At 39.6% G+C, this 20,349-nt stretch overlaps 2 protein-coding genes across 6 annotated transcripts in view; one reads left to right on the forward strand and one right to left on the reverse strand.

Moving 5' to 3' along the window:
- NUP43 (nucleoporin 43) overlaps positions 1-7,585 on the reverse strand; it is a 12,592-nt gene extending 5,007 nt beyond the window's left edge. For 3 of the 4 annotated variants that reach the window (XM_008695006.2, XM_008695007.2, XM_008695005.2), the window contains exons 1-6: positions 7,392-7,583; positions 6,949-7,071; positions 5,971-6,048; positions 4,574-4,754; positions 2,808-2,943; positions 1,667-1,818 (exon numbers count right to left, since the gene is read on the reverse strand). In XM_008695006.2, the coding sequence (XP_008693228.1) occupies positions 1,667-1,818; positions 2,808-2,943; positions 4,574-4,754; positions 5,971-6,048; positions 6,949-7,071; positions 7,392-7,511 (790 nt within the window). In that variant the 5' untranslated portion in view covers positions 7,512-7,583. Of the gene's footprint in view, positions 1-1,666; positions 1,819-2,807; positions 2,944-4,573; positions 4,755-5,970; positions 6,049-6,948; positions 7,072-7,391 lie in introns of all 4 variants that reach the window. The other variant, XM_040627952.1, reaches the window with a different exon arrangement.
- A 2,252-nt stretch (positions 7,586-9,837) lies between these two features.
- The window catches only part of PCMT1 (protein-L-isoaspartate (D-aspartate) O-methyltransferase), a 40,519-nt gene continuing 30,007 nt past the window's right edge, over positions 9,838-20,349 (forward strand). For both annotated transcript variants that reach the window (XM_040627953.1, XM_008695057.2), the window contains exon 1: positions 9,838-10,081. In XM_040627953.1, the coding sequence (XP_040483887.1) occupies positions 9,853-10,081 (229 nt within the window). In that variant the 5' untranslated portion in view covers positions 9,838-9,852. The remainder of the gene's footprint in view (positions 10,082-20,349) is intronic.

Below are 20,349 nucleotides of genomic sequence, written 5' to 3' on the forward strand. Positions count from 1 at the left end.
TATATATATATATATATATATGAAGGTTATATTACTGGAAAAACAGAGAGAAGACCATAAAAGTAACATACAAATGAATTTCTAAGCAGCAGTTCAATTTTGCTTCATGCCAGGATTCTGGATACCTCTGGTATATATGACAGAAATAGCAACAAGCTCCTAACAAACTAAAACCTAGAAATGCTCCCAGAATCTGGACTCAGTTTCAGATGGAGGGCTTTAAAGAAGCCAATCTGAGATTGAGGACCCTGCGAGTTCTAAATTTTAAGGGAACTTTGTGTGTCAACAGACAAATGGAGGCCAATGACTGGCCAGGACGCCTTCGGAGGTTCTCTGCAGCATGCAAATCAAACAGGTAGTCTGTGAACAAGGGTTCTGTGATTCTGGATTAGAACCTTGAAGAGGCAGCACAGAAGGTGCCCGGGACACAGCATAAAAGGTATTAGGAGGCACATGCTTGCAAGTGGCAATTTTCATTCTGACAGTTACCACAGTTAAGCATCATGCCACAAAACATTAAAAGGTCATCTTCCTCAGGAGAACTTCTTCTGGGCAAATCCCTACGGAAAATATATTCATACTGTTTCATTAAAAAAAAAAAACCTGAAAGAAAATAGCCTGTAGAACCATAAGTCGACTGTACAAACCTAGTTTCTTAAGTATTTTTCAAAGTAGAAAACAAATCTATACCAAAACATCTTATTTCATTTCTAGCCAAGCGTCAGAATGAATCAAAACAATACATTACAATCTGCTACATTTGATGTATTGCTTAGCAATACAGGCTGGTAGTTAAAAAGGGGGGACTAGAAGAAGAGATCTGAAAGTTTGTAATACTACTACCACTGGCTTAGCCAACATCAGATTCTATGAGGACATATCCTATTTTTTATTCTTCCCCCACCCCCGGTATAGTTATAAGAGGCAAAAAATTTCTACCCTTTAATTTGCTTCTTAAATAAAATCTTAAAAATCATTTATCTTTCCAAGGTAATAACATGAAACTTAAACTGAGACGTTACAATACTAGTATGTTTCTACTTCTGTACTTTTATTCAAGCAAGGCTTAACATAAACTTCTCTTAAGTCGGAATTTAAAACTATAATCCAGTCATGGTATCAAAGACAGTGATAAAATGAAATATTTCTGTCTAGTCAAAAAATCCCCACCAAAATCAAAAGATGAACAAAAAAGGGGATAAGATCCTGTATACACTGTTCTTGTCAAAAAAAAAAAAAAAAGGTACAATAAATTGAGAAACACACAGATTGGTAAATATTAACAATAGCCTCTATTTGCATGGGAAAAGGGCATCCTCTTATACAGAGTATGGCAATATAAACTAGTATTATTTTTATGTATAACAGTTCGATAACATGTACCACAGCTTTGTTTTGGTGAACCAATTGTACTTCTAAAAAATTATCCTAAGAAAATAAGCACATAAAGATGAACATATAAGGATAATCACTGTGGTTTTGGATAGAAAAATGAAACATGTTGAAGAACTTAAGTGTCAAATAAAAAGGGATTAATTATTATACATTTATATAATTCAGCCAAAAGCTACAATGTAAAATGATCTGTATGTATCATTACGGAAAGCTGCTTACAATATATCACATTACTACCCAACAAAAACTTATGTATATCCACAGTACTTACTCTCAGCTTCATGAGCCTTCAGCAGAGACACAGGCATAGTGCCTTGTCTAACATCCCAAATACTCAGCATTCCATCCTGGCCACCAGTAGCTACAACATGCTGCTGGTTGGGATGTCTATCAACACAGTGGAGGGGCACTCGGTCACCAGTCCTTTTATGGGAGATACAGTGACATCAAACATGTTGTGAGGTATGATTTATCTTTGCAAAATCCATGAAACATGTTTCATTCTAGTAACTATATGATAACTTTGTGGCTGGAGCTACTGGCTGAACTTAAATCATGTCAAAAAATTGAGTGTATTAAATATATTTCTAAATATTAGAATTGTGCAATGGAATTAGAGCCAAAGTTATTCCCTCTTCAATTTGGAGACATAAGGAGCATGATAATCTGATGGTAAGATATGCAAACATATTTCCATTTCTTGGCATTTTAAAAACACCATGTACAACTAAACAGCATGTTCTTTACTTTTACCTTATTTAATACTTTGTTTATATAGTTACTTTCCCAGTTTGACACATTCTATATTCTTAGAAGAGAAAACTGCCCACATAGAATGGGGATTTTTGCTCAGAAAAAATATCTTGGATTGTATTTTTTTACCCAATCACATCTGGAGTGCACTGTACCTATTATCAGTAGAATGATTTGCTGAGTAAAAATAAATTCCCCGGGTCGCCTGGGTGGCACAGTGGTTAAGCGTCTGCCTTCGGCTCAGGGCGTGATCCTGGCGTTATGGGATCGAGCCCCACATCAGGCTCCTCCTCTATGAGCCTGCTTCTTCCTCTCCCACTACCCCTGCTTGTGTTCCCTCTCTCGCTGGCTGTCTCTATCTCTGTCGAATAAATAAAAATAAAATCTTTAAAAAAAATAAAAAAAATAAAAAAAATAAATTCCCCATTAAATAATATAAACTTCAAAGAGATAAAGGCTCTGAATCAATATGACAAATATTTACTAAATGCAGCACAGCAGTACCAAGCCCATTAAATTATTCTTGCTCTACCAAATTTAATCAGGGATCATTCTCTTCAAATGCAATTAAAATACAATATGGTTTAAAGTCAGTTGCTATAAGCAATTGAACAAATTAATTTTGCATTACACTACTGAAATTACAAATGAAAACTTACAGTGATAATATTTGAGAGGGCTCATTTCCTTGTTTTCTGAAATCCCATATTTTTAACTGCCCAATTGAATTTACTGTAAGAATCTCAGGAGTTCGAAGGAAGGTTACAGCATGGAGTGTACTGCTATCTGCATTGTCTACAAATTAAGAAAACAGTAGTATGTGTTAATAAGCTTTACTTTTCCATAAAATTCTTAAATGCCATTCCTTCTATTGATTGAAATATTGCAAGTGAACTTTTAAATAATTCAGTCTAATTTCTATAGAAAAATGCACAGTAATATATGCATTTTTATAGATTTTATAGATTTTGATAGAAAAATCTTACTTACAGAACATCTGTTTTCCAGAGGGCAGAGTTTTCACTTATTTCTCTATTTCCACTTAAGACTGTTACCCTCCATTGCTGATATAGCTACTCAAGTTCCTCTATATCCAATTTTATATCTCCCACTAGTGCTTAACCCAGAACCTCCAAACCCCAGTGCTTCCTATAGAGCTCATTCTGAACTTTTATCATTTGGCTGACTCATCTCAAATCTATTCATCTTTAGGGGTCCCTGGCTGGCTCAGCTGGTAGAGCGTGCAACTCTTCATCTCCAGGCTGTAAGTTCAAGCCCCATATGGGGTGTAAAGATTACTTAAAAATAAAATCTTAAGGGGTGCCTGGGTGGCTCAGTCAGTTAAACATCTGCTTTTGGCTCAGGTCATGATCCCAGGGTCCTGGGATCAAGCCCCACGTCAGGCTCCCTGATCAGTGGGAAGCCTGCTTCTCCCTCTCCCTCTGCCTTCCCCCCCGCCTCGTGCTCGCTCTCTCGTGCTCCTCTTCCTCTCTCTCTCAGATAAATGAGTGGAATCTTTAAAAAGAATAAATAAATAAAATAAAAAATAAAATCTTAAAAAGAAATTTCTTCATCTTCAGCCTCATTAACTCTCTTTACCTAGAGGGTTTACGCTTATACCATATAATTTAACATATATTTCTAGTCTTTTCGTTTTGTGACACTCCTCCGAACTCCAGGCAATGGTCCTTAACCGTTAAATAAGTGTTCTTCAGAACTAAAAAAAAAATAATAAATACAAAGAACTGATTCATGGGCTGAATCCACAGAGGTTCTGATTCAGGAGGTCTAGGGTGGTGGGTTGTTAAAACTATTGTCAGGTAAGTCTGTGGAAGGCATAGTTGAGAACTACTAGACTAGAATAAGCCTTCTAAAGCATGACAGGGAGTGTATCATCCCCTCGGTCGAAAAGATCCAATGGCTCCTTAGCAGCCCACCTAACAAAATGTAACCGTTGTAGCTGTGCATTCAACTCTTCACAACCTGGCCCCAACTTACTTCTCTTGCTTTATCTGTCACCTCTTCTATGTAAGTATCGAAAACTACACTTTTTATCATTCTCTAAATGGACTTATCCTTCCTCCATGTTATTCCCTTTGTTTGGTGTGCCATCACTCAGTATTATTTATGGTCTAGAACCTAGATTAAGTTAATTGCCACTTGCTCCTCCATTCTTTATTTGATAATCCTCCCCAGCCAAAAAACAACCCAAAACCAAAACCAAACAAAAAAACCTCCAAAAAACCCCAAAATAGTTTCTACTGTGTAGTCACTCATTCATATACACCTTATTGACATATTGTTTTGTAAAGGGATCCTACTTTGTATATTTTTACATCCTTCAAACACTTAGCATTGGGTCTGCTTAGCACATGGTAGTTGCTCAATTATGATGTGATAACAAAAGAAGTATGATTTTTCTTACCTATGGTTCTCACTGCCTCCTTGTGATCGGCCCTGAAGAGATTTATCCGACCATCTTCTCCGACGGTGACAATTTCTGGGTTACTGCACACAACACCTGTGCACGGTGCACTGCCGCAGGAAGGACTGCCTGGGCCCGTGTGGTAGTGAGCGCTTGTCCACTGCTGGCTGACTGACAGAGTCTAGGTGTCAGAAATGAGAATATGATGAATCAAAGCAAAGCCCTAAAAACTAGCACTTTTCCCTGAATAAGGAGTATTTTAAAATTCTGTCTCATACCCTCCTAGAAAAAGAAAAACCCTCTCCTTTTTCCTTTGTATTTCTGGGCACTAAAGCCTAGAAACTACTTCCATTAAAGTTCTGTAAATACTGGATTAGATTAAAAAAACACTATTCAAGAATATCTCAAACTTAGAGAAATGGTTTAGGTATCAGATAGTTGTGTGTTCAAAAGCAACTCTAAATTTTTTTTTTTTTTAAGATTTTATTTATTTATTTGTCAGAGAGAGAGAGAGAGCACAAGGGCGTGCTAGAGAGCACAAGCAGGGGGAGCCGCAGACAGAGGGAGAAGCAAGCTCCTCTATTAGCAAGGAGCCTTAAGTGAAATACTTTGTTTCATTCAGATGGGACTTGATCCCAGAACCCTGGGAAAATGACCTGAGCCAAAGGCAGACGCTTAACTGGCTGAGCCACCCAGGCGTTCCTAAAAGCAACTCCAAATCTTAATGGAATTAGCCTACATCTAAGAAATAAATCTCTAGTGTTTTCTAACTGAAACCATTAAGAAAAATACTTAAGAAGATCTGGGTCTTATATTTACTAGGCATGTCTATTAGGAAGATGACCTTTATTAGCCTGAAAATCTAAATAAGCACTCTCTTCCAGCAACTTAAAACTGTTACTACAAATGGGGGTATTTTAAAGGACTGCCCTATCATTATGAAGGTCAGCACTTAGGCTTTTAATACACAAGAAAGGCACTGAAAAAAATGTTAAGTTTTCATATAGTACATCCTCTCTTCTAATTAAAACCTAAGTTCTATCCACAGAAACAAAGTAGGTGTTCCTGTTCTCCTTCATGATACCTGAGCTAGAAGGTGCTCTTTCTTTGAAAGATCAGAATAGTAACTTAGAAGAGAAAATTACAGGAAAATTATTTGCCAGAAAACCATATTGATAGCTCTGGACTAACAGAATTTAAGAGATATCTAATTTCAATAAAAGCTCACGCAAACCTGGTTCGAGAATTAATCTATTAAAAGATAGGTAATATGATATTTCCCCCTCCATATTTTGAGAGTATGAAACTTATTTGTGTCATTATTATATATAGTCTGGTTTGGGCCTCCTTAAAAATAATTAAAATATAAATTCAGTTTGCAAGCAAAAATTCTTTACCTGGTTATTTGGATGGTGAAGGAAAACTGTTACACATCCTGTTGATGAAGCAGCTACAATTCTTTCCTGGTCAAAAAACTAAATAGAAAATTCTTGTTTGTTATAAATTCAGAAATATCGATAGGGAGGAAGCCCATTTGTTTAACTCAATTACCAGTACAACAATTTTAAAATGCAAAGAGCCTATAAATGCTAAGCAAATAAAATGTGATGATGGATCTGAAAAGTCAAAACCACTACACAAATGAAAGGATTTTCATAAAGAATAAATAACAAAAATTTTCCCCTCAACTCTTTCACCTAGAACTGGTTTAATTTTGGACTACTACCATAGAGGTTTAGAAAATAATCATTCTCAGGGTTAGGCAGCTTTCTATAGAAGAAAATGCAGGGACTTTGAAGTCCTACAGACCAGGATTTGAAAACTTAATTCCATGCTCCCCCCCCCCCCACTTTACTGGCTTTGAGACATTAACCAAGTTAAGTTCTTTTTTTTTTTTTTTTTCCCCAAGTTAAGTTCTTGAAGACTTGGTAAACCTTTAAAATGGAAGAACTAATCTCCACTTAGGGGGTTGTTATAAGAATTCAAAAAGCAAAACCATGTGAAGTGCCTTGCACAGTACTTGTTCCACAGTGACATAAAACACCTGATTCACAAGCTCCTGATGAAAATTACGTTGGACTTTTGTAAAGCCCCCCCAAATAGTGTTTGGCACACAGATGGCCAACTAATTAAACAAACAAACAAATAAACAAATCAGGATTTTAAAAACTGTGATTAAATTCACATCCCCTTCCCCAGTTCTGACTCTGCTATTAAGCAGCTATATAATTAATATTAGCAAATCATAACCTACACACAACTCAGTTTCCTGTAAACCCGGAATAAGACTAGACAAAATTTAAGGTCCTTTGCATCTCTAAACGTATTACTCTCGGTTTTTTAAAAGTTAGCTTTTGGATGTTAGACAGACTTACTTGTAAATCCATTACATCGCCATGGTGTCTGATATCACACAATAGCTGATGGTCTCCTTCAAACCCTCCATCAGAATCCAAGTTCCCAAAATCTCCAATAGACCACAGTGAAACATAATTTTCCTGTAAAGCAGAAAGTTTTCTCTTGAGATGAAATATACATCAAACTCTTGAACATTAAAATCTGCATTGCCTTCATGCAACCTTGCTTTAAAATCATCTCAGATAAATGGAAGGTGACAGTTTAAAACACGAAATTCGAGGCTCAGGCACATCATCGATGGCTCTGAGGTACCAACCAGACAACCGAACTTGAGACGGGGACTTGGGGGACGGAGATGGTGAGAAGAGCTACAAGGCGAGAGTTCGCGCGCTGACCGCCAGCGGCGCGGTTCCCGGAGAAAGGAAGAAAGCAGGAGCTTCCCGCCTGGTAGCGGAGGTACCTCATTGTCCCAAGAGCCCGCAGCGAAGGTATCCGCGGTCTGCAGGCTCCCCGGAGGTACCGGTCGCCAGCGGGTTTTGCTGATTTTCTGAGACACAAACTTAGCATAAATATCCTCCATGGCAAAAACAACCGGGACAGGTACAGCAAGAAGCACAGCGCGCGCCTCTGAGTCCCGCCCCTTCCCGCGGAGTCCTGATTGGGCCGGACATTACACGGCGGACGGTGGCTGCCGAGAGCCAATTCTCGTCCTTCGGCAACGCGGGTACCGTCAACCCCCACGCGGAAGTTGGGGCGCCCTTCCTTATTACAGGAACACTGAAACGGTGCATTTGTGCAATAATTGTGCAATGTAAAACACATTTAAGAGCAAAACAAAATCAATGCAAGAGAAACCACCTAGTAGCTACACCCAAGCATTCAGTTTTGTATCTCAGCACCCTTTGAAAATACTGAAAATCCTTAAATTCTTACAGAAGCACCTTCATTACTGTACAGACTTATTCTAAAGCTCTCCCTCTTTGTCTCTCAAACAAATACTTTACTTCGAAGTTGGTAATACACAGTATCAGAGCCTGGAGTTGGAATTCTTAAAACTCCAATTCTAGTTTTGACGTCCACGGTCTAGCTGTATAACCTTCTTCAATTCATTTATGTATGTAATTAATCAGTTTGATATGTAACGTCGACAGCCTAGGAATTAGTGCTCTAGGTTCCTGCTTCTGTGCTTCGAAATACCTACAAAATCCTTTTATTCCTCTCTACTTCTTAGAATCCTGGTCATCCTTCAAGGACCAGTTCCTTCCCCTATCTTCTCCTGATTGCTCCAGCCCATGATGATGTAAATAAGCATAGCACTTGACATCTAGACCAGAATAGTATTTATATTTTGCCCTCTACTGCCTGTTTTCTTTTAATGCAGATCTCCCCAATTAGAATGTAAATCCTACTGCATACAAAAGATATCTTTAAAAAAAATAAATAGCTGTGTGTTGGTTGTTTCTTTAAAAGGAGCCATTATCTCTTCTTTTTAACGGATATTGGTAGTCCTATTTTACAGCCACAGCTTATGGAAGCACCACATGTAGATGGAATTCATCTAGGTCAGCTTTAGAGAGACTTATCAGGCTCTTATTGAGAGTAGGCTGGTTTTGTTCTTTTAACTAGAATATTAGTAACTGCAGAGATGAGATAGAAAACCAGTAGAGTCCCAAACTGACAATTTTATTTCTAATATTAAAGAACACTGAGGTGCTTCCTTATGGCAGTAGGCAATGCAACAGTCTCATAAAGAACACTTTTTTGGGTGTGGTTTCATTTATGTCACAGAATCCCAGACAACAGTTAATGTACAAGTGTATTTCGGAGTGGTAGTAGACTGACTGTCACATTTGACAAAATCTGATGAAAACTGGAATTTGAAAATCACTGCTCATGCAGTAGCGTAGAGGTCTTCGACATTGCTTTGTTTGCTTTCTTAAAAGTTCATTGGTCTAAATGATGACTGGATTCTGTCAGTCTCAGTTCCGATTAGGAGGCAGCAAGCTGGATGTGACTGGCAATGCTCCCTGTCAGCTTCCCGAACTCATTGTCTTGCAGGACTGATAGCGATAAAGCTGGTGTCCAGTCTAACGGTGGAATTTGTGTGGATTAATTAGCTGAAAATGCACACTTGTGTTGGGAAAATAACACATTCTCCATTAGATACTGTGGTAATTTTAGCCGATTGCATTGTTTGCAGGAGCAAAGCACTCCCACGCTCCACCCACCCGTCCTTGTTATGGCGTTCTTCCACTCTCCAAGTATGTGCTTTAGAGTTGAGAACAAACCAGGGTCCCAAAGTCTCTGCTAACCAAACACTGATGTACGTGTCACAAAACCTGCGGCTCGAGTACTCGGGTGAGAGAGGGCCTTTGCCCTCCAGTTCTATTAGGAGTATTCAGGTTCCACCACACGGAGCTCTGACTCTAACGGACCTAAATATTAGACAACTGGGTTGGGTGAGGAGTACGGAGGAAGCCCACCGTCTAACAATCTGGACAGCTATAGGAGCAGACCCGCGACTCGCAACAGCTGACTCAGCTGCGACTACGGAGCTACCGGCCGCGGCGTAACCAGATCGGGCAGAAGCGGCGGCACGAATCGGTCTCGCCGTCGTGCCACCGCCCTCGGTGACCAAGGCCGCAGCCAGGCACGCGACCGACCACGCCAGGGCCCACCCCGCCTGGCAGCAGGGCAAACTCAGCAAGTTGGAGGTGCACAGCCCGAGGCCTCAGAGAGGCGGCACGCAGCAGCGGCGGCGGCGACGTTGGCGCTGACTCAGCCCGGGCTCGCAGCCCGTCCGCAGCAGCCGCAGCAGCCACAGGCGCAGGCGGTGGGGCACGAGGCCACCCCTGCCGGCAGCCCCACCCCGCCGCACCCGAGGCCGCGCAGCGTCACAGAGCGCATGCGTGCCGCGGGGGATGCCGGGAGCGCGCAGTGGCGGCACCGGCGGCGACAGCAGTCACAGCGGAGACTACAGCGGGGACGCAAGCGGGGCGGTGACCGTGTGGGAGGTGGTCTCACTCTTGGGGAAGCTGCTGGGCACCGTCGCCGCGCTGAAGGTGGTTCTGTACCTGCTCCGGGTGTGCTTAGCGATGGCCTGGAAATCCGGCGGCGCCAGCCACTCGGAGCTAATCCACAATCTCCGCAGTAAGTGCCACCCCCGCCCAGTGTGGGGCAACTGGGCCAGGCTAGGCCTGGACTGGGTCCCCCTGGGCCGTCCGGAACGCTCTGTCTACGCCCCCGCCCCGTGCCGGCTGGAGGGTACGGTGCAGTGTTGCACCAGCAGTATCGAGCGGCGTGCGCTTGCTATCGCCTCCCCCAGGGACCTGTCACTCTTCGGCGACGTGGACTGCAAGGGTAGAGAAAGAGCCACGGGCCGCTCTTGGTGGGGCAGGGGCAGGCGTCTCCCCACGGGCCTGGGGGAGGGGTTGCGGCACAGGTGGTGGGGCTGTCACTCGAGTCCGCCGCCGGCTCGTTCGGGTCTGGCGGGCGAGGGGCGTGCCCTCGGGGTGGGGAGATGTTGGCCTGGCCTAGAGGCTGGGCTGGATCCGAGGGGACCCCACCCTCGACCCCCGCGTTGTCTTGCCTTCCTCCTCCTTAATAATCGGCCTCACTGCAAGCATTCTCTCCCTCCTATACAACCTCCCCGCCCTCCGTTTTTTTCCTCAGGAGGGAGATGCCACCGTCTGATACAGGCGAGGGGAGGGAGGGAAAGATGAGAGTATTGTCATTGCGGATGCTGGGAGAAATTTATGGGGCGGCTGTCCAGTGGAAATCTTCGTGGGGGGCGGAGGAAGAAATAATAAGAGGATGCTATTCCTGGGAGACTTGTGTTTCAGGAGCTTTCAGGGGTCCTGGGATCCAACAAATGATTGTGTGTGTGGAATGTTCTAACTTTTTTTCAAGGCAGTTTCTTTATATCATTCTCTTTAGTTATTGTATTCCTAACTTTCATGATAATTTAGGGTGGGATGAGTGCTCTTACTTTCTTTTTTTAAATCGAGATAGAGTGTTGCTGTCTGTCTGGTCGGGAGACCAGAAGGACCGCAGTCCGTGATACCCTCACTCTAGTCAGAATTTATAGCACTCCGTTTGCCACCAGCTTTGCAAATAATTGTATCCTGCCACGTGGTATTTTTAATTGTCATATGTTATTTAGCTTTTCTTGTGTTTGTCGTGTTTCCTAATTCGATTTGTAACTTCCTTGAAGGCTAGGACATGTTTTTTTAAATCTTTGAATTCTCTCAACTTAATACTCATTCCTTTTTTCATAAATGCAATTAAATATATATTATGTGCTTGGATCTGTGCTAGGAATACCAAGGTGAGTGAGAGAAATAAACATCCTCGTCTGGCACATGGTTAGTACTTAATATTAGTCATTTGACTTTTTTTTTTATGGTATGTAAAAATTTTGAAATTGTGTCCTTTGCTTTTAGTAATGAAGAATGTTTAGCTTTCAAAATTCTGTCAAGCATTGCCAGCGTTCACTTTATGGAAGGATATTTGAGTGGAAGTGGACATTTATATGCTGAGGCAGTATTTTTAAGTGTGATTTATGTTCCCATGGATTACACAAACTCAATATGTTGTAAATATTTTAATAATATTTCTTAAAATGATCTAGTGCCTACCATTTTAGTGTACACATCCCAAACATTCTATGCACAAATTGTGACTAAGTAATTTTCCACTGGTAAGTTATCACAGTAAACACTTGGCTATGGCAGAAATTTGTAATCAGGCTCTTAATGACTCTCCTTTTTGGGTCAAACTTGTAGTAAGTCAAGACTACCTCTTTCCCCACTGGTTTTATAATAATTTTATTGCAGTGTTATTATTCCTTGCTAGAATTTCTAAGGATTTTTTCTATCAGAAAATTTAATAATAAATATTTAACATTTAACATACATGTTGATATTGCAAATATTTAGTCTTATACTGTATCTATGATTTGTAGTAGGAAATTAGAGTACTCAAATTGTTTAGCCTCTGGTAACACTTGTGCAATGTTTCAACTTCTTGCTGAATTCTAGCTAGTAGATTTCATTTTTACTTATTAGTTTATTATAAAAGTAATATTTTCTCATACGAGAATTTCACTTGGCACAAAATGTGAAAATTTCTCTCTTTTCCTAGTTATTCCACTGTTGTGTATTCTTCCTAACTTAAAGGCTTCTAGTTGAATCTTTAGAAAAAGATTAAAGTGTGATTATGTTGTTGATTCACTATATTGTACACATGAAACTAATATAACATTATAATGTTAACTATACTGGAATTACAATAAAGAACTTAAAAAAAGGTGTTGATGTTAAAGTGAAAAAGGATCTGCAAATTGGAAGAGGAAGCAAATTACAGTTGTATATTTTTTAAAAGAAATGAAGTTCACGATTGCTTTAGTTTTAATATTATAATTTTATTGAAAATATCTACTGAGTTTACCTTTTATAAGATGGCATAATAGAAATACGGTCGTGTATGATTTCGTAGTTGATATATCATTTATGGAATATTGTAGAATGTAATGGTATGTCTCAGTATTTTATAGCTTATGATGACAACCACTTTTTAAAAAAGATTTTATTGATTTATTAGAGAGAGAGAGAGCGTGTGCACATTGCACACAAGCACGAGGAGGGGGAGGGGCAGGGGAGAAGGAGGAGGAGACTCCCCGTGGAGCAGGGAACCTGACACGACTCAATCCCAGGACCCTAGGATCATCACCTGAGCTGAAGGCAGATACTTAACTTGACTGAGTTACCCAAGTGCCCCAACAACCACTCTTAAGTAACTTAGAACAGTGGTCTAAAACTTGAGCATGCTTCAGAATCTCCTGGATCACCTGGAGAGCTAGTAAAACAGCTTGCTAGGGCTCAAGAATTTGTATTTTTTTTTTTTTAAAGATTTTATTTATTTATTCGACAGAGACAGAGACAGCCAGCGAGAGAGGGAACGCAAGCAGGGGGAGTGGGAGAGGAAGAAGTAGGCTCATAGCGGAGGAGCCTGATGTGGGGCTCGATCCCAGAACACCGGGATCACGCCCTGAGCCGAAGGCAGATGCTTAACCGCTGTGCCACCCAGGCGCCCCAAGAATTTGTATTTTTTAAAAATAAATTTATTTATTCTTTTTAAGTAGGCTCCACACCCAATGCGGGGTTTGAAGTTATAACCCTGAGATCAAGAGTCACATGGTCCACAGACTGAGCCAGCCAGGTGCCCCCAGGAATTTATATTTTTAACAAGGGCCTAAGTAATGCTCCCACTGGTCTGGGGGACCACTTTGAGAATCACTGACACAGAGAATTGAAAATTATGAGAAACTCTGCCAGTGTTTCAGTCGAATCAGTTTTATGCTTTAGAATGAGGTTTTAGGGAAAAAATGTCTGTAACAGTCCTGCCCAGTAGAGCTCTCTGTAATGTCTGTATCTTGCCTGTTCAATATGGTAGCCACTAAGCTACATGTGGCATTCAGCATTTGAAATGTGGTTAACACAACTGAGGAACTGGATTTTTATTTAGTTAACTTAAATAGCCACATGTGGCTAATGGCTACCATATTGGACAGTGCAGGTCTACAGAAATGAAGAATATAGTTATTTTATAATTATGGGCTGATAATGTGCTCTTAAAACAAATTTAACTTAAAACAACTATGAGCCTGCTTAATCCACGAAATGTGACAATTTCAGTAATGTTTATATTAGAATTTATTTTCTACTTTTATTGGAAAAATATCAAGCCATGATAGTAATTAGGAAAAGATGGGGACAAGAGTGGATGAGGTTAAGAAAGGTGGTCTCCTAGAGCAGGGGTGTCTAAACCTGAGCATTTGTGGAAGGTTAACTCTTAACTGATAGACTTCACATGTTATACTAGACACTTAAAACATTTTTTTTTTACTGATTTTTATTTGTTAGGAAAGATTAAATGTGCCCTAATAATATCAGTTATTTTTACTTTGCATCCTTGATTGTGTCATTTTGCATATACTGTAATGTTTACAGGATTTGTCAGTCAACTGATATTTAACTATCTTCTATATGCCAAACTGAACAAAACAAATATTCTCTCTTGTAGATTACTTGTAATGGGAGCAGACAAGTACAATACTTAGTATGTCACATGATAAGTCACAAAGAAGGGAAGGAGAATTGGAAGTGTGGGGTACTAGGTTTGCAGTTTTGGGAGAGAAAGCCTCACTAAGGTGTCACTTGAGCAAAGAGTTGGAGGATGGGAAGAAAATTTAGCTATGCAGATAGAAGGGGGGGACAGGCATTCTAAGCAGAGAAAATTGCATGTGCTAGATTTGGATTTGGGGTATGGGAGCAAGATTGGAGTCAAGGATATGAGAGCAAGGTTTTGGGCCTGGGCAATTGGAACGATTTGCCGTTTTCTGAGTTGGAAACAATAAGTGCGTGAGCAGCAGGAACTTTTGGGTGGTGGGAAGGAGTCGTGGGAGAGCGCGAGTTTATTTTTGGGGATGTTGTATTTGAGATGCTTAACATTTCAGTAGAGACCTTGAGTAGGTATTTGAATAAGAATTATAATAATTTGTAGTTTTTGTATCTTATTTATGCAAATAAATTGGAATTATTTTCTTTTTCTATTTAGAATGTCAGTTCTTAGCTACTAGTAGCATAACTAGTGGAGAAGAGAATATTCCATTAGTTTTATTATGTGTGTTCACGGGCCAAATAAAACCAGCTAAGAAAATACTAAGGGATTGTTTTCCAGAAGTTGGGGCATCATTTAGAGTCTAGAAAATACCTCCTCATTTTGGCTTATTTCAAGTCAGTCTTATGGGTACATACTAATAGGTAAACTTACAGTACCTTGAGTAAGATCTAATTTATATAATGGGGGTGGCTTTACTATCAGTGTGCCTACTTACATTTAAATCAATTAAAGTAAAATGAAATTTAAAATTCAGTTTCTCAGTCACACTAACCGTATTTTAAGAGCTCAGTAGCCATATGAGGCTAAACTTAGTAGTGCAGACATAGAACATTTCCATCATCATAAGTTCTATTGGACAGCACTAGATCTAATGTATTACATTGTATTTCATGTGGTCTTAAGTCCATTTTGCTGTTCCACATATTTTTTATTAGTATTACATTTAGTTTTGGCCAACATGCTTTAAGAGTAGCAGTGAAAAAAAAGGATTATCAGACAAGGGTGATCAAGATGACCAGAGAGAGTCAGCATTTTATATGGTGGTTTGATGAGAAAGCTTAAGAGAGCAACAGTGTTTAAATATTTTAGGAAATGGCATGTAGTGGAGGGTCAAACCAGGACAAATGGAAGGCAGATCTTGGCTCGTAAGTAAGTATTCACAAAGCTATCCTAACAATCAAAGAGTTGGCTTTAAGAAATAATGTTTTCTGTCACTGAATATGTTGAAGCAAAGAATGGTTGATCATTTTTCTATAAGGGATATCATAGAAGAGATCTGTCATCAGCTTTAACTGTACACTAAACTCCCAAAGGACCCTTCCAAATCCTAGATTTTGTGATTTCAGTCGCATTGTGGATTCTGTAAAATCAGCTGCAGGGCGCAAGCTTTAGGAGTGAGCCACAGAAGTTAACATTTGGTTACCTATGTTTTAGAATTTTGTATAACATCTTAGTTTGTCAAATGTGAGGAGTCCAGGGAACATCCTCCTTTAAGAAATAGTGTCAAAACAAATAGTTAACTTTATGTATCTATTAGGAGTGATAGCAGTCCAGGGAGAGATGTGTTTTTTCTTTCTTAATTATCTGACATGGAGTGCTACATTAGTTTCAAGTGTACAACATAGTGATTCAACACCTCTAGTAAGAAACATGTATTTTTAAATAATCTCTGGTACTTAGATGATATGCTTTATCATAACTTTCCATCATGTGAAATTCTTCTTTGATTATAATATGAATTTAAAACTAATCTCTCTCCGACTTTCTATACCGAAAGTGTCTCAAGCTCTGCTTACCTCTTAGGCCTAATCATTCTAGATAGGAAGTAAAGGTGACCAGTCTGTTCATTTCTTACTGTTTTTCCTGGCATATTGATGGTTGAGAAGGAATATAGAGTAGATGGTTAACAACTGTTCAAGTCAAATTAAGTAATGTAATGTAATGTAATGTAATAGTTCTTTTATTGAGATGTAACTTTGTAGCAAGATTAGAGAAACTTGTTTGAAGTCCATGAAGCACCTTGTGTTCAGTGCTTCATATCAACACAGGCTTTCTTCCTTTCCATTGCTGCCAGTGTTAGTTCCATTCTTCTGTTCTCCTGGATCAAAAATCTTGGAATAGTTATTGGTTCTTTCAGACTGTTACCACATTAACTCAGCAGTTCTTATGGATGCCTTTCGTAGTCATTGCTTCTGCTGTTATTTTCATTGGTTCTCTCCCAGCCTGAGTCCGTAGTCCACACTTGGAGTGATAGACCTCCAAGTGTCTGATGGGGTTGTTACACTCTCAGTTTCCCTCCCCTCAACTCTGTTCTACACATTATGCTGATTTCCATAGTATACTGCTTTCTGTTAAGTCGTTTGGCTGCCCAGCCTTCCCATTACTTACTGTATCAGGGGTCAATACTTGCTCAGATTTTAGGCCTGTTTAGGGTGTTCTATAACCTATTCCCATGCTCCAACTCCAGTCCTGTTCTTCAGACTGATCTTGTTTTCCTCTTCATATACTGTGTGCATTAGGGTACCTGTTCGGCTGCTATAACAAAGACCACAATAACAATGGCTGAAACAAAATCAAGGTTTCTATCTCCTGTAACAATCCAAGCATAAGCAGTTTAGAGCTAATATAATTGTTCCAAAATGTTGAGGACCTGTGTTCCATCTCCCTTGTGCTTCCTAAAGTCTTTGCCTTATCTGAAAGGTTGAAGATAGTTTACCTCCATCATTTCCATATTCCAGCCAGTGGGGAGAAGAATGGGGAAAGAGAAAAACCCCCGTTCCTTTTTAAGGGGATGATCTGAAAGTTGCATACATAATTTCTGTGTATGTTCCGTTGACAAGAACTTAATTGTAAGACTACACATAACTACAGAGAGACTATATAATGCACCCAGTTACAGTTCTACCATTGTAAAGGAAAAGGAGTGCCCTGCCACATCTTACATCTTGCTAATTGGAGGTGTGTGTGTGTGTGTGTGTGTGTGTGTGTGTGTGTTGTGTATATACTTACCTAAATACATAGAATCTATGATAACAAGGTTAGGAGAATTAAGATTAATTTTTATTTTTTTTAAAGATAGATTTATTTATTTATTTATTTATTTATTTATTTATTTATTTATTTATTTTCTAAGTAGGCTCCACACCCAGCGTGGAGCCCAACGTGGGGCTTGAACTCACAACCCTGAGATCAAGACCTGAATGGAGATCAAGAGCGGACACTTTAACCAACTGAGCCACCCAGGTGCCCCAAGATTAATTTTTAGTCAAGTAATATATATACATGGTAAAATCCTACACAAGGGCATTTATTGAAAAATAACAATTGCTTGGCTCCATTCCTCCCTACCCCTAGACTCATTGCCTAGAGGGAATCACTTTTAACAACATTTTTTTTTGTTTGTTTTTTCTGGTGATTATCTTCATGCCTTTAAGTCATGTGGTTAAACTGTCATTTCTTGTTTTATCGACTTCAGACATTATCTGTTGACCTCCTGCCAAGATGGACAAGTATTTAACTCTACACACCCACCTCTCCCTCGTATAGTTATATCATAATTTTTTGCTTCCTTTTTTGTGGCTACCTTTCTAACTTTAAGTAATATACTTTAACCTTAGTTTCTTGTTTCATAATTTATAAACTAACACTACCTCTGGTAACCCTTCTACTTTATAACAAAGGATACTAGGGAGTTCTCCCTCTCATTTTCCAACTTATTCGTGGCTCTTTTACATTGTTAAAGTTGGTAATTTGTATTTTGTTTTGAGCAGTAAATAAATTTTCTGTATTTTGTTGATTTTTAAGTGTTAAAAGTCAATAGTCATAATCGTATGACTATGTCAACATTTGGCTGAGTTATGTAGTCTGCTGTGAATTTATTCCCTACTTTCTGTTTCCAATATCACAGACCCCTCCACTATTGTAGAGGAGTAGTTGGATATTTTTCCCTGTTTTTACATTTGATCAGTTGCTTGAAATCATGTCACATTTTAGTTTTCTTCATATCTAAATCATGTCTCTTACAGCATTTTTGTTTTTTTCCTGGAATTTATCTCCCTCTCACCCTTCCACCACCCCTCAAGTTGAAAAGAGAAACAGACACCTTAACATGGCTTTAATCTTTACAAGTTTTTTATTATTTGACTTATGGCTTGGATTCTATTGCATTCTCCTTTTTGAATCCTACTGACTTCTCCTTTGGGTCAATTGCATATTTGGACCAATGTTAGCCATTATTATAATTATTTAATTAAGGTCCTTGGTCCCTAGGGCACAGGAGAATTGGGTATGGGTGGTTCTAAAGCTGTTCACTATTTCAGAAAGCCTAATGGTAATTACACATTTACTCATAATTAGGCTATCCACAAAAAGTAAAACATTAAATTATTTTGCTGATTGATAAAAATATTTCAGGGCAGGGCAGTTGTATATGTCAAATTACCAAAAATGGCAAAATGACTTAATAACTTAGTAAATGTAGCTAGTTTAGGCATCTTTCAAAATACGGAATTCAGGGCAAAAGTATAAAAGAATCTTGTGGTGAAAATTTTGGAAGCCACCAAATAATGGCCTAATAAATCTTGATTCTGAGCCTTGATGTGTTCAGCTTTTTAATAAATAGTGACCTGCTTTTAAAAAGTGTTTGGTGAGGGGTGCCTGGGTGGCTCAGTTGGTTAAGCATCTGCCTTTGGCTCAGGTCGTGATCCTGGGGTCCTGGGATCAAGCCCTGTGTGGGGCTCTCTGCTCAGAGGAGAGCCTACTTCTCCCTCTCCTTCTGCCCCTCCCCACCTCGTGCGCTCTCTTGCTCTCTTGCTTACTCCCTAAAATACATAAAATCTTAAAAAAAAAAAAAAACCACATTTAGGGGGCACTTGGGTGACTCAGTCAGTTAAGTGTCTGACTCTTGATTTCAACTCAGGTCATGATCTCAGGGTTGTAAGATGGAGCCCAACAATGCTGGGCCTGGAGCCTGCTTAAGATTCTCCCCCTCGTGCATGTGTGCACATGTGCACACATGCACACGTTCTCTCTCTCTCTCTCGTTTAAAAAAAAATTACAATTTGAAAAATTTGACAGATATAGTTATATAACCCAACACCATAATGATACAGAACGAGGGTCAGCAAACTGCACCTCACAAGCCAATCTGGCTTACTGTCTGTCAGTCTTTATTTGTTTATTTGTTTGGATGTATTTATTTTATATAGAGAGAGTGTGCGTGCCCGAGCAGGCTGAGGGAGGGGCAGAGGGAGAGAGAGAATCCTGAAGCAGACTCCTGACTGAGCATGGAGCCCAAAGTGGGGCCCTATCCCAGGACACTGAGATCATGACCTGAACTGAAATCAAGAGTCACAGCTTAACCGATTGAGCTACCCAGACACCCCTACTGTCTGCTTTTAGATGTAAAAATTTATCTTAATATGACCTTTATTTGATATTGTTTGTGGTTGTTCCCACACTACGTTGACAGTTGAGTTCTTGCAGCAGAGACTTTGGTCTGCAACGCCTGAAGTATTTACTATTTGGACTTTTATGCAAATTTGCTGATTTCTGATATAGAACATTTCTTTTACCCACAAAGTTTCCTGGTACCCCTTTGCAATTAATCTACTCCTTTTACCCCGAATCTCTAGCAATCACAGATCAGCCTTCTGGCACTATGATTTTGACTTTTCTAGAATTTGATATAAATGGAATCATATAGTGTATGTCTCCTTGTCTGGCTTCTTTCACTGAGATTAGTACTTTTGAGATTTATCCAAGTTGTTGAATGTATTGGTAGTTTGCTTTTTTTGTTGTTTTTTGTTGTTGTGGGGTTTAAAAAAAATTTTTTTTTCTAAGTAAGCTCTAAGCCCAATGTGGGGCTTGAACTTATGACCCCAAGATCAAGAGTTGCATGCTGTATGGATTAAGCCAGCCAGGTGCCTCAGTAGTTTGCTGCTTTTAATTGTTGATTTGCATTTTTCTCTTCTTTTTTTAAAGATTTATTTATTTAAGAGAGAGAGAGTGAGTATATGGAGTGGGGCATGGGCAGAGGGAGAGAGGGAATCTCAAGCACACTCCCCATTGAGCGCCAAGCCTGACCTGGGGCTTGATCCCAGGACCCTGAGATCAAGACCTGAGCCAAAACCGAGTCGGATGCTTAACGGACTGAGCCACCCAAGTGCCCCTGCACGTTCTTTTCTTGAATTTCTTGAAAATGTTGCTTCATTCTTGCTTTGCTTTGAATTTTGCTC

Source organism: Ursus maritimus, unplaced genomic scaffold (assembly GCF_017311325.1).
Source record: "Ursus maritimus isolate PB19 unplaced genomic scaffold, ASM1731132v1 scaffold_13, whole genome shotgun sequence".
Classification (NCBI taxonomy): Eukaryota; Metazoa; Chordata; class Mammalia; order Carnivora; family Ursidae; genus Ursus; species Ursus maritimus.